This window comes from Crotalus tigris, unplaced genomic scaffold (genome assembly GCF_016545835.1).
Source record: "Crotalus tigris isolate CLP2741 ecotype Arizona unplaced genomic scaffold, ASM1654583v1 scf7180000017989.1554031673:749699, whole genome shotgun sequence".
NCBI lineage: Eukaryota > Metazoa > Chordata > Lepidosauria > Squamata > Viperidae > Crotalus > Crotalus tigris.
In genome coordinates this window covers 695,022-707,482 of record NW_024096759.1, presented here as the reverse complement: position 1 = coordinate 707,482, position 12,461 = coordinate 695,022, and the positions used below count along the sequence as shown (strand labels likewise).

Here is a 12,461-nt window from a genome sequence, read left to right as displayed (position 1 = left end):
TTTTCTCCTCTTGAAATGCTTTTTTCCCAGGTTACTTGTTATATCTGGACTTCTTTGCTTCTCTCAGATTGTTTCTTCTAGATGAGGCATGTCAAACTACCACCCCACAGGCCGGATGCGTCGCGCTGAAACTGTACCCACCCCATTGCCGGCAATGGAGAAAAAGTCACGATACATCGCGCAACATTACGTGACATCGCGAGTTTGACATGCCTGTTCTAGTAGTAGTAATAATAGTAGTAGTAAAGTTGGAAGGGACTTTGGAGGTAATCTAGTCCAACCCCCTGCTCAGGCAGGAAACCCTAAACCATTTCAGACAAATGGCTGTCCAGTCTCTTTTTAAAAACTTCCAGTATTAGAGCATTTACCGCTTCTGGAGGCAGGTTGTTCCACTGATTAATTGTTCTCACTGTCAGGAAGTTTCTCCTTAGTTCTAGGTTGCTTCTCTCCTTGATTAGTTTCCATCCGTGGCTTCTTGTCCTGCCTTCAGGTGCTTTGGAAAATAGCTTGATTCCCTCTTCTTTATGGCAGCCCCTGAGATATTGGAATACTGCTATCATGCCCCCCCTTGTCCTTTTCTTCGTTAAACTAGACATACCCAATTCCAGCAACCTTTCCTTATATGTTTTAGCCTCCAGTCCCCTAATCATCTTTGTTGCTCTTCTCTGTACACTTTCTAGAGTCTCAACATCTTTTTTACATCGTGGTGACCAAAACTGGATGCAGTATTCCAAGTGTGGCCTTACCAAGGCATTGAAGAGTGGTATTAATACTTCACGTGATCTTGATTCTATCCCTCTGTTAATGCAGCCTAGCACTGTGTTGGCCTTTTTGGCAGCTGCAGCACACTGCTGGCTCATATTTAGGTGATTGTCTACTAGGACTCCGAGGTCCCTCTCACAGTTACTACTATTGAGCATGGTGCCACCTATGCTGTAGTTGTGCATTTGGTTTTTCTTGCCTAAATGTAGAACCTTGCTTTTTTCACCATTGAATTTCATTTTGTTAGTTAGCGCCCAGTGTTCAAGTCTGTCCAGATCCTTCTGTATCTTAAGCCTGTCTTCTGGAGTGTTGGCTATTCCTGATAAACCAAACATCTTTTCCTCACCCTGACCCCACTCACTTCCTCAATCTCTCACAAAATCCAAGTGTCATCATGAAAAGCTGAGGGCAGCTTCACTGTGAAGTATCACTTTCTATGTGCTGCAGAAAAGCTTTCCTTTCACTTTCACTTTCCACTGTCAGGGGAAGGCTGTAGCTCGGGGTCCATCCCATGGTAAATGCTCTCCAAAATATATAAGATTTTATTTATTTATTGTCAGGGAATTGCATAGCAGGTGTCCAAATGAAGTCATAGACGCTGTCACGAACTTGTAGTTTTATATAAATAAATATATTTAACATCCATATTTACATCAATCAGGATAGTCAGGCAAACAGGAGCATTGTGAGGTAAATCACAAAGCATACACTCTGTACAGGGCACACAAAAGAAAAAGGTGGGAAAAAAGGAAACGCCCCTTTTACACCCAGCAACCAATCAGAACATAGATTGCCTCCTGCAGGAGCCCATACACTCCAATCAGTCAACTACCACTGTGTGTTTTAGCCCATTACCCACTTTACTGTTCCAGCTGTTAATTAAATTAAATATTTCAACATTCTTTATTTTATATTTATTTTTATTTATTTATTTTTGCCAATTCTTTTCTAAAACTCAGGAGATGTGCTGCCCATTAGGGCCAATAGGGAAGTAAGTAATTTAGCAGCTCATCTATGACTAACACACTAGAAGAAGCAACTCAGATAAAGAGGCTGGCCAAATAGAGCAATTGAGAAAAAGCTGTTGCTGGAAAACAGCAGGAGCAATTGTTAAAAAAGCCAGACCAGTACTTCATGCAGCAATAATTGAAAATAGAAAATGTAATCACTCCTGCATCTCTCCAGGAAAAGTAATTTCAGTTAAAGTATTTTCCTGGGCAACTCACAGAGAAAAGTAATAACATTGTAAGAACCCACCCCACTTTGCATCTTAAGAAGACAGAACTCTTGGAATAATTCTTCCAACAGGAATCCTTTATTAAGAGAAAATGGTTGCAGGCGTTCCAGACAGGACTTGGGGTTCAAGCTCTCATTCGAGGTTTTAAGGGGTTCCCCAGTAGTCCCACCCAATCACCCCCCTCTTCCAGTGACAGTTTCAGGCATCACAATCCCACCCCTTTTTTCCTTTCTTCCGGCTGGATGGAGACTTCAGATAAACTACATGAAAGGTAAATAGCCTCCTTTGTTATGATAAGGCCTTTTGGTGCTAACTACATTCAAAGGAAGTGAGGGCCATAAAGCCCCTTTGTTCACCCCCCTCTCTTTCTTTATGACAGAATCCAGAGAGGGCAGAAATGGGGTTTTCTATAATTGATAACTGGAGTTATAATTGGATTCTGTCAAACATTTTAGATCACTGCAAATGTTCTTGGTGGTCTTAAAACATAGTATAAAACCCTTGCTGGATTCATCACAGGTTTGCTGGAAATCTCCTGTCTGCTTAGTTTCCCTCAAAATGAATTCGAAAGGGTCAAGCTCTTATTTTTCTTATTTCGTATGGCTTTCAGTGCATCCAGCCCATTCACCCTTGACTTTCACTGCTACTTAACTGGCTTGATAAAACTGAAAGAATCCCTTGATAAGATTTGGGGACTGTCCTGTCTTCTCTTCCAGAATGTCCCAGGTTAACATATGCCCTGCTGAGGGGTCCTTGGCTGTTTTCTTGCAGACATTTCTTTACCCAACTAGGTAACATCATCAGTGCATGTCCTGTTGTTGTTTCGTTCAGATATCTATGTTTTTGGCATTGGGAACCTCAACGTTGACTTGACTGCCATGAATGAGATTGCATCAAAGAAGTCAGGGGAAAGGCATGTCTTTGTGATGGAAAATCCACAGGAGCTCAAGAAAGCTTTTGAAGATCTGTTGGGTATGTTGGATCTGTCTTATTTACCAGGGATGAGGATGCAAGTGGGAAAGGGGCAAAGGGCAAAGGGTTGGTGCATCTACCCAATATTCAGCGTCTTATGCCAACTGTGGGAGTATATACATGCTGCCCATCTCACCTAGAGACAACTTCACGAGGCGTACAGCAAAGTAAAAACAAGATAAAATATTACAATATTAAGATAATAAATATTAACATTAAAGTTCAGTTGTAACTTCAAATGATCGCTAAATGAATAGTTGTAAGTTGAGGACTGAAGAGCCACGGTGGCGCGGTGGTTAGAATGCAGTCTTGCAGGCTAATTCTGCCTGCTGCTAGCAGTTCAATTCTGACCAGCTCAGGGTTGACTCAGCCTTCCATCCTTCTGAGGTCGGTAAAATGAGGACCTGGATTGTTGGGGGCAATATTGGTATGAACTCAGCTGGGTGAGCGTGGGCCAGTCAATTTCTCTCAGCCCTAAGAAGCAGGCAATGGCAAATCACATCTGAAAAATATCTCCAAGAAATCTGCAGAGAGCAGGTAGTTGCCAAGAACTGATACTGACTCAAGGCATACACACAGAGAGAGAGAGAGAGAGAGAGAGAGAGAGAGAGGGAGGGAGAGAGAGAGAGAGAGATTATCAAAATAACATAGTTTGATTTTCCCCATATCAAAGTCAATATCACAACCTCATTTCTGGTAACATGAAAAATTTTGCCACTTAAACAAGGCCAATGGGAGCCTTTGCACAAAAGGTGCATTTGTGTATTGGTGTGCTCAAAGAGCGATAGATCTTGAAAGTGTGTAGAAAGAATCAAGGGGGGCAAATGGCAAGATTGATGATGATCAGTTTCCCCCCAGATTCTTTAATTTTCTAACTATCTTAGATCCTAGAGATTTGGAGGACATTTGTGGTTTGTCAAACTACTCGGACAATGCCAGATGGGATCAGAAGAATCCGTGGCACGTGCGTCTCCAAAACCCAGTGAGTACAGACTATTCTTCCCCACCATCACCCACCCAAGTCTCTGGGGTCTCTTTCCTCTTCCCAGATTTCTGTAGGGGCTAACAGAAATGTGGACCCCACCTGCAATTAACTTGTTTTATCCCTGATATTTGATCCCGTTGAATGGTTAAAGGATGGGAATCTGGAGAGCCCCTTAGTCGAGGAAGGATGACTTAGAACAGTGTTTCCCAAACTTGACAATTTTAAGGCATGTGGACTTCAACTCCCAGAATTCCACAGCCAGCATTGAAGTCCACATGCCTTAAAATTGTCAAGTTTGGGAAGCACTGACCTAGAACAATGGCCCCCAATCTTTCCAGCTTGGTAGCCCAGCCTGGCGTGGGGGGGGCGAGTGAGTCGCAGGCTCATGTACGTGCTCACCGCTCCATTTGTGCGAGCGGTGCAGGTGCACACCCTCCACTCGTGTGAAAGTGCCTGTTGCTCACTCACAAAGCTCCAGTCGTGTGAGCAGAAGGTGCTCCTGCACGAAGCTCCATTCATGCGAGTGCAAGCTCCCTCTGCTCACGTTGACTGGAGCTTTGTGCCAAGCGCTTGCCATTTCTCCTTTGGCCCGGTTTTGAACAGGCCGTGGCCCGGTAGTGAGCCACAGCCCAGGGGTTGGGGACCTCTAACCTAGAACATAATTTTGGAGCGTTAAACGTATATTGAATTTAAATTTTGCTCTAGTATCATATGGATTCTACTTGCCGAGGTGCCTTGATTTCCAGTACCTGGGTTCTAACAGCTGCTCACTGCTTCAACCACTTGAAAAATACGTCTAATTGGATTGTGGTTCTAGGTAAGATGCTACATTGAAAAAAAAGCATGCATTCTATCGTGGTTCTAGCATAGTTCTGTGGTCTTCCCTTCTTCAGTGATTCTGAGGCATTGTTTTCCTGCATTTAGTCGGGGGATAGAATTTCAGAAAAATCCATTCCAGTATGCAATGCTAGACTCCAACTTGATTTGTACGTCTCTCCATCAACATTCCTGGGACATTTCCAGAGAACAACAATATAGAAAATCCTAAAGAAATAACAGTCTAAAATTTAACTGAGAAGAAATAACAGAGCATAGGAGAGAAGAAACAAAGAAAAGATGTAATGTTGCTTCACTGCTGCTTGCTTGAATTGGGTGATATAAATTACAGGGCCAAGCCTAACAGTAGGCAGAGTGAGAAGCAGTGTACAGGTAGTCCTCAACTTACAACCACAACAGGAACAGAATCTCTGTATCCACTAAGGAAGGTGGTTGTTAAGTGAATCGCACCTACTTTTACGACCTGCTGTCAACGCTGCTAACATTGGATGTTCTTGCTTTGACAACATATGGAGATGCAACCTTTTTCTTTCTTATGCTTCGCACTTAGAATTAGATATGCTGAGGGGAGGGGGAGGAATGTGCTGGGAGTTAGTTAGACATTAATATTGTAATAAGAGATGAAAAAGGCATGGCGGGAGAAAGGACTGGGCGGAAAGCCAGCATTTCAAACTAATTGGAGAATGTGATTTATGACTGTTAGTTGTAGGAGGGAACTGTGCTTTGATCTATGTGTTGAGGGGAGGAGAAGTCAGATTTTGGCTTGGATTATGTACGCACGGTTCAAGTAAAGATTCTTTAAGGTAAACAATGTCTCAAAGTTCTTTGAAGAGTTTCATATGTCGGAACCACAACACCTGCTTTGCCACTGTTGTAATCGTGCAATCATTAAGCGAATCCATCTTCTCCCACTGACTTTGTTTGTTGGAAGCTGTCTGGGAAGGTCACAAAGGGTGATCATTTGACCCTGGGATACCACAGCCGACAGAAGAGAATATACAGGTAGTCCTCAACTTACAACAGTTCGTTTAGCGATTGTCCAAAGTTACAACAGCACTGAAAAAGTGACTTTTTTTCACACTACTATTGCTGCGTCCCCATGGTCACGTGATCAAAATTCAGAAGATTGGCAACTGACTCGTATTTATGACACTGGCAGTGTCCCGGGGTCATGTGTTCACTTTTTGCGACTTTCTGATAAGCAAAGTGAATGGGGAAGCCAAATTCACTTAACAACCATGTTACTAATTTAACAACTGCAGTGATTCACAATAGCTGTAACCAGAAAGGTCGTAAAATAGGACAAAATTCACTTAACAAATGTCTTGCTTAGCAACATACATTTTGGGCGTCATTGCGGCCGTAAGTCGAAGACTACCTGTACTTCAGCTCTTGTAAATACCGGTGCATGCCGATTGCCCTGAATTTTGATTGCATGACCATGAGGATGCTGCAACAGTCACAAATGGAAGGGCCGGTTGTAAATCACTTTCTTCAGTGCCACTGTAACCTTGATTGGTCACTAAATGAAGGGTTGTAAGTCAAGGACTACCTGGCCCTGGACTATTTGTTTTGAATCTCCTCCGGTTCATCTTGGAAGAGTTAGTAGGTGAAACAATTTCTCCTTCACCTCCAAAGTCCCAAAGGTGCTTTTCAACAGGCATCTGCACAGTCTTGGCTTTTGTTTTTGTTTTTCCTTGAAAACTGTCTATATAGAGATTCTCAATCATCCAGGTCACGGTTATCCCAAACGTGCTTTTTCAAGAGGCAACTGGACTTTCTTGTTTTTCCTTGAAGATGTTTCGCTTCCCATCCAAGAAGCTTCTTCAGCTCTGACTGGATGTGGGCAACGGACAGCTGGTCATTTGTTTTCTTTTAAAGAGTCGTTGAGGCCATCTGGAGGTTTATTTGTGTCCTCAGGGTCACCTAAGTAGTGCATATGTGTGTCAAGCCTTCTTGGATGCAGGATGTTTTCTGTCCTGTGTCCCTTCACTGTTGAAGACAGGCGCCGGCTGCCGAGGATGTGTCTGTTGTCTGCATCTCAAGCTAAAGCACAAATGGTTCCTGTTGTTCTATCCCAGCCTATTGCCGTCCTTGTTAAAGGCACAAGGACCAAACCCCTGCTGATACAATAGGCTGGAGACTTTACAACAAAACAAACCCCTTTTAATATGGGTGACAAAACTGTCAAATAGTCCAAAACACAAACAGCAAAACTCAAGTCCAAAGGAAGGAAATAGTCCACAGGAAAACACGATGCAAACAGAAGAGTAGTCACAAGCAAGACGAACAGACCAGGATTCCAAGAAACACTTTGCAAACGGTTGCCTTCAGCAACCAGCACCGTCCACACCTCCTCTTTTTATACAGCAGTCCCAAGGCGTTGCCTCTCAGTGCCTTCTCCTTTTACCCTGGAGTTGCCGTATTGACTGCTGCTGATTTACTCTCGCTAATTGACGACGTGTGCGTGCATCAATTAGCATGTCCATCAGGTGTGAGTCCTCCGAGTCTGACTCATTCTCCTCACACAGCTGAGTTTCATCAGGAACACGACTGGAGGGCCCAGGCTCTGCATCAAACCCTGAGTCCTGTAATTCATCAGAGCCTCCCTCTGCCCCTGATGGCCCTTCAAATGCCTCCTCTACCTCCTCCTCAGATTCCTCAAACTCAGCTGTTGGGAGCACAGGCTGGCACGGAATCACAACACCTGTAGTCTGCATTGTTTTCTGGAAATCCATTCATACTCCCTCACCTTTCTGAGGGTGTTCATCCCACAGTGCACAGCTAAATGTCTATGGTGATTCTCAGTCATCCAGGTCATGGTTGTCCCGAAGGTGCTTTTCCAGGAGGCAACTGGACTTTCTTGTTTTTCTTTGAATGTTCCTTGGAAACATTTTGCTTCTCATCCAAAAAAGCTTCTTCAGTTCTGTCTGAAGGTTGGCCGTTAGCAGCTAAGGAATGGAAAAAATATAGATCAGTGATGGCGAACCTTTTGGAGACCGAGTGCCCCAAAACCACCCCGCCCCGATGCCCGCTCTGCCCCTGCCACCCGCAGGACCACTCACTGCCTCCACAGCCCACTGCAGCAGATCGCCCAGGCGGCCCTGCAGCACCATATGGCCACGCCCTTCACCCGCGCCTTGCAGCATCATCTGCACACGACGGCGTGAGGGCGAAATCTTGCCCCTGCTACCTGGCTGCCATGTGCTTGGCTGCGCTGCTCTGCTCTGCTCTGCTCTGCGCGGGCCATGCCCAGGGGCTACTCTCCCCCAGGGGGGCTGCTGGTGAGGAAGGGGCCACGGGGGAAGGTGGAGTTGGGGCGACAGCGTGCGTGCCCACAGAGAGGGCTCCAAGTGCTCCACGCATGCCATAGGTTCGCCACCACTGATATAGATCCTACAGATAGCACAACCATTCCGTCAGAACTGAAGAAGCTTCTTGGAAGAGAAGTGAAACGTTCTTAAGGAGGAAAAAACCAAGAAAGTCCAGTTGCCTGTTCAAAAGCACCTTTGGAACAACCATGTCCTGGAGGATTGAGAATCTCCATAGACATTCCCCTCCAAAGTTGACCTGCTACCTTCCGGTGTGTTGAAGAAAGATGCTTTCCTATAGTCCAGGGTTAAGCAGCCTTGGGGGTCTGGAAGCTGCACTTAATATTTCAATGTGGGGCGGGACTGCTGGCCAGACAGGAGGCGAAGTAATGAAAATAGGCAGCACCATAAATAGCACCATGGTGGGCAGAACCAGAATACAGGTAGTCCTTGACTCACAAACAATTCATTTAGTGCAGGGGTTCTCAGCCTGTGGGTCGGGACCCCATTTGGAGTCGAACGACCATTTCACGGGGGTCGCCAAACAACGCAGTCTGCCATTTCCCCCCCCCTTTCCTTAGCTGTGCTACTCCCTTTTATTCTATTGGCTTTTGAAAGCGAATAGAATAGACTCTCTTGAATAGAATCTAATTCTATTGGCTTTCAAAAGCCAATAGGAATTGTCCAGGCTGTCTCTGCCCTGCTGAGCCCGCCAAAAGTCCCATTCTGCAAACGGTGCTGTACCAGTTGAGTAGTCCTCGACTTACGACCGGTTGAGTAGTCCTTGACTTACGACCGGTTGGGGGTCGCGGCATTAAAAAGGTTGAGAACCATTGGTTTAGTGACCGTTCAAAGTTACAACAGCACTGCAAAAACTGACTTAATGATAACTTACGACCATTGCAGCATGCCCATGGTCACATGATCAAAATTAAGACGCTTGGCAATTGCCTCGTATTTATGACGGTTGCAGTGTCTCGGGATCATGTGATCCCCTTTTGTGAACTTTTGAGGAGCCAGGTCAATGGGGAAACCAGATTCGCTTCACAACGGTGTTGCTAATTTAAGAGCTGCAATGATTCACTTAACAACTGTGGCAAGAAAAGTTGTAAAATGGGGCAAAACTCACTTAACAAATTTTTCACTTAGCAATATAAATTCTGGGCTCAACTGTGGTTGCAAGTCGAGGGTTACCTGTAATTGGCCATTAGATGAGGATCTTCATGGCTTAGTCGGGTTCCTTTTTTCTTCTTCTCAGAATTGGGTTTAGTGTGTTTGGGAGCCTATCCTAATGTCTTCATGGATTACGATGCATGAATGTCTATGGAGATTCTCAATCATCCAGGTCAGTGATGCAGCTGGATTGAGGCGCCAGGGACACAAAAATCAGTGTCTAATGTCAGGGCCCACTTCAAGACCTAATCCTAAGAAAGCAGAACTCGTGGAAGCAGTTTCTTCCAAAAGGAACTTTTATTAGAAGAAGCTGACAGCAGGCATAATAGACAGGATCTGAGGGTTTCCTGCTCAGATCAATAGGTTAAAAGTGTCCCAAGCAAAACCCCACCCCATAGTTCATCCAGTCAGTTCAAATGGGCCAATCCTCAGGTATTAAGTCCGTTGTGCAAAAGAGTAGATAACGCCCCGGGCTGTCTCAGGGTTGCAGGGATGTTTTGTCAGCTCTTCGCACCTTCCCTTTGGAGCGTGGAGATAAACCATTTGCCGGAGGCACATTCCTTTCTCCTCCCCCCTTTTCTAGCTGACATCAAGGGGAGAGAGAGCTCACAGAGGAAGTATGCAGAAGCAGCAGAATGTTACAGTGTGTAGCGACAGAGGAAAACAAAGCAATAGTCCGCAGTGCTTTCCCCCCCTCCCCTCCAGGAGTATGGCGGAACCCAGAAGTGTAGAGAGAACAGAGTTTGGGTTTAAAGCAAGAAAGGGGTCCCCTTAGAATATGGGTTCTGACAATTGGGCAGCACTTATATTATAGCTGGATTGTTTGTGGTAGCCAGTGTTAAAGTAAGTTCCAATTGAAATAAGTTCCAAGTGAAATAAGACACTATGTATTGTCTGTTTTTTCCAGGCAGCAAACTATCCTAGTTCCACTGAACTATCAGTGTATAGACCAGGGATAGGCAACCTTGGCTCTTTTATGACTCATAGACTTCAACTCCCAGAATTCCTGAACCAGCATGGCTGGCTCAGGAATTCTGAGAGTTGAAGTCCACGAGTCATAACAGAGACAAGGTTGCCTACCCCTGGTATAGACATAATAGTAGATTTGCTATTAGTTTTTAGGGATTTAAAAAACACAGCCCATGCATCGCATGCATCACATTCAGCCTTCCATTCCTATACAAGTAGTCCTCAACTGAGGCCAAAATTTTTGTTGCTAAGCGACATAGTTGTTAAGTGAGTTTTGCCTCATTTTACAACCTTTCTTGCCACAGGGAATCACTTCAGTTGTTAAGTTAGCCACATGGTAGTTTAAGTGAATCTTGCTTCCCCATTGACTTCGTTTGTCAGAAGGTCACAAAAGGTAATCGTGTGATTCCGGGACACTGCAACCGTCATAAATATGAGGCAGTTGCCAAGCATCTGAATTTTGATCACATGAGCGTGGGGATGCTGCAATGGTTATAAATGTGGAAAAAAAGCGGTCAAAAGTCACTTTTTCCAGTGCTGTTGCAACTTTGAACGGTCACTAAATGAACTGTTATAAGTCAAGGACTATCTGTATTCTGTGGAACTTGGAACCTACCTAGGGTAGATAGGATCAATTATTCCACACCCAGCCAGCCTTTTTTTGCATTTTTAAAGTCAGGGGATTATATTTGTTTGTTGGTTTGTTTATTAAATTTATATGCCACCCATCTCACTATCTAAAGTGACACTGGGCAGTTTAATTCAAACCTTCAGGCTCATTTGACACCTTCTGGTCAAGGCCCATTTTACCTCAAAAAACCACCAGAATCCTGTCTCTCCCCACCACACACACACATTTCTAATACATCTCATCATGCAAAATCTAGTGTAACCTCAATTCAGTGGAAAGTGCTTACATGCCAATGGAAAAAGAGAATGGTAATTATAGAGGTAATCAGTAATTGCTTCCTTGTGGCAAAGTCCATCTGAATGTTTACTTGCCTGATTCGGCAAAGCTCCTGGTGTATTTTTTCCTGTTTGGTTAGTCAGGAGATCAATGACTCAAGGCTTGCCCTCTGTTTCATTATCTTTGGTTTTGTTGATACACAAACACACATACACAGAATGGAATAGGTGGAGAACACCTTGATGAAAGTAGATACTGTAGGAGCCCTCAGGGGGAAAAAAATAAAAGACAACTTAGTCCTGGGAAAAGGGGAGACATGAGAAGGGGACTTAGAATAATAACCCCACCGTGATTGTGTTTTCATATAAGAAATGGCTTTCAGGGGCTTTCAAGGTTCTGTGATAATATTCTACAATAGGATTTTTCAACCTTGGCACTTTAAAGTGGATGGACTTCCAACGCCCAGAATTCTGCAGCCATTATGCCAGCATTCTCCATACCTGCTGGCTGGGGAATTCTGGGCGTTGAAGTCTACCCATCTTAAAGTTGACGAAGTTGAGAAACACTCCTTTGCAATGATAAAATGGCACTCCTGGATTCTTCCAATGTTTTTTTCCTCATCTGACCTACCTCAAAGGACAACTGGTAGCCATCTAATGATGGTTTAATGATGGTTTAATAGTGGAAGGATCTCAGAGGTTATCTAGTGAGCTTTCTTTTTTCTACCATAATTTTAACCATGATTTGTTAATCAAATACAATGCCATTCACACAAACCCATGGTATATGTAGAGGTAAGGGTGGAGAATCATGGTTGATATTTTCTCACTAATAATCAAAATTGCAGTCTCTTGAACTACTGTTCTTCACCAAAGGGACAGGAGACAAAAAAAATGGACACCAAGTAACCAACACCTGGTAATGCACAGAGGCACATCTGTATTAATTGGAATATGGAGCTTGTCCCTCAGATCAGTATAATGCAGTGAGGAGTCCATCTTTGGCCCATCAGCTCAAAGGCTTGCTCTTTTTTTGTGAGCTGACATTCCTAACAAGGAATGCAAGTCTTGCATCTACTGTATGCAAAGCAGAGACCTGTAGTTCATCCACGGTGGAAGCTTCCTCCTATGAAGAAGGCTAAGATATATGGAGCACTTGATGCTCTGAGTTTGGTTGTTTGCAGGCAGATGTTTCATTACCCACCATTACCATCATCAGTAATATCATCATCAACTGACACAGATGATGGTACATAGTTGGGCACCAAAATGTCTGCAAGAAAACAACTAAGCTCAGAGAACACCAACC

The 12,461-nt window shown here is 44.2% G+C and overlaps 1 protein-coding gene across 1 annotated transcript in view; it reads left to right on the top strand.

The window, feature by feature from the left end:
- Nucleotides 1–12,461, top strand: part of LOC120309290 (complement C2-like) — a 70,784-nt gene that overhangs the window by 39,070 nt on the left and 19,253 nt on the right. Inside the window, exons 10-12 of the mRNA XM_039346371.1 lie at nucleotides 2,831–2,971; nucleotides 3,856–3,953; nucleotides 4,662–4,773. Coding sequence (XP_039202305.1) covers nucleotides 2,831–2,971; nucleotides 3,856–3,953; nucleotides 4,662–4,773 — 351 coding nt within the window. The remainder of the gene's footprint in view (nucleotides 1–2,830; nucleotides 2,972–3,855; nucleotides 3,954–4,661; nucleotides 4,774–12,461) is intronic.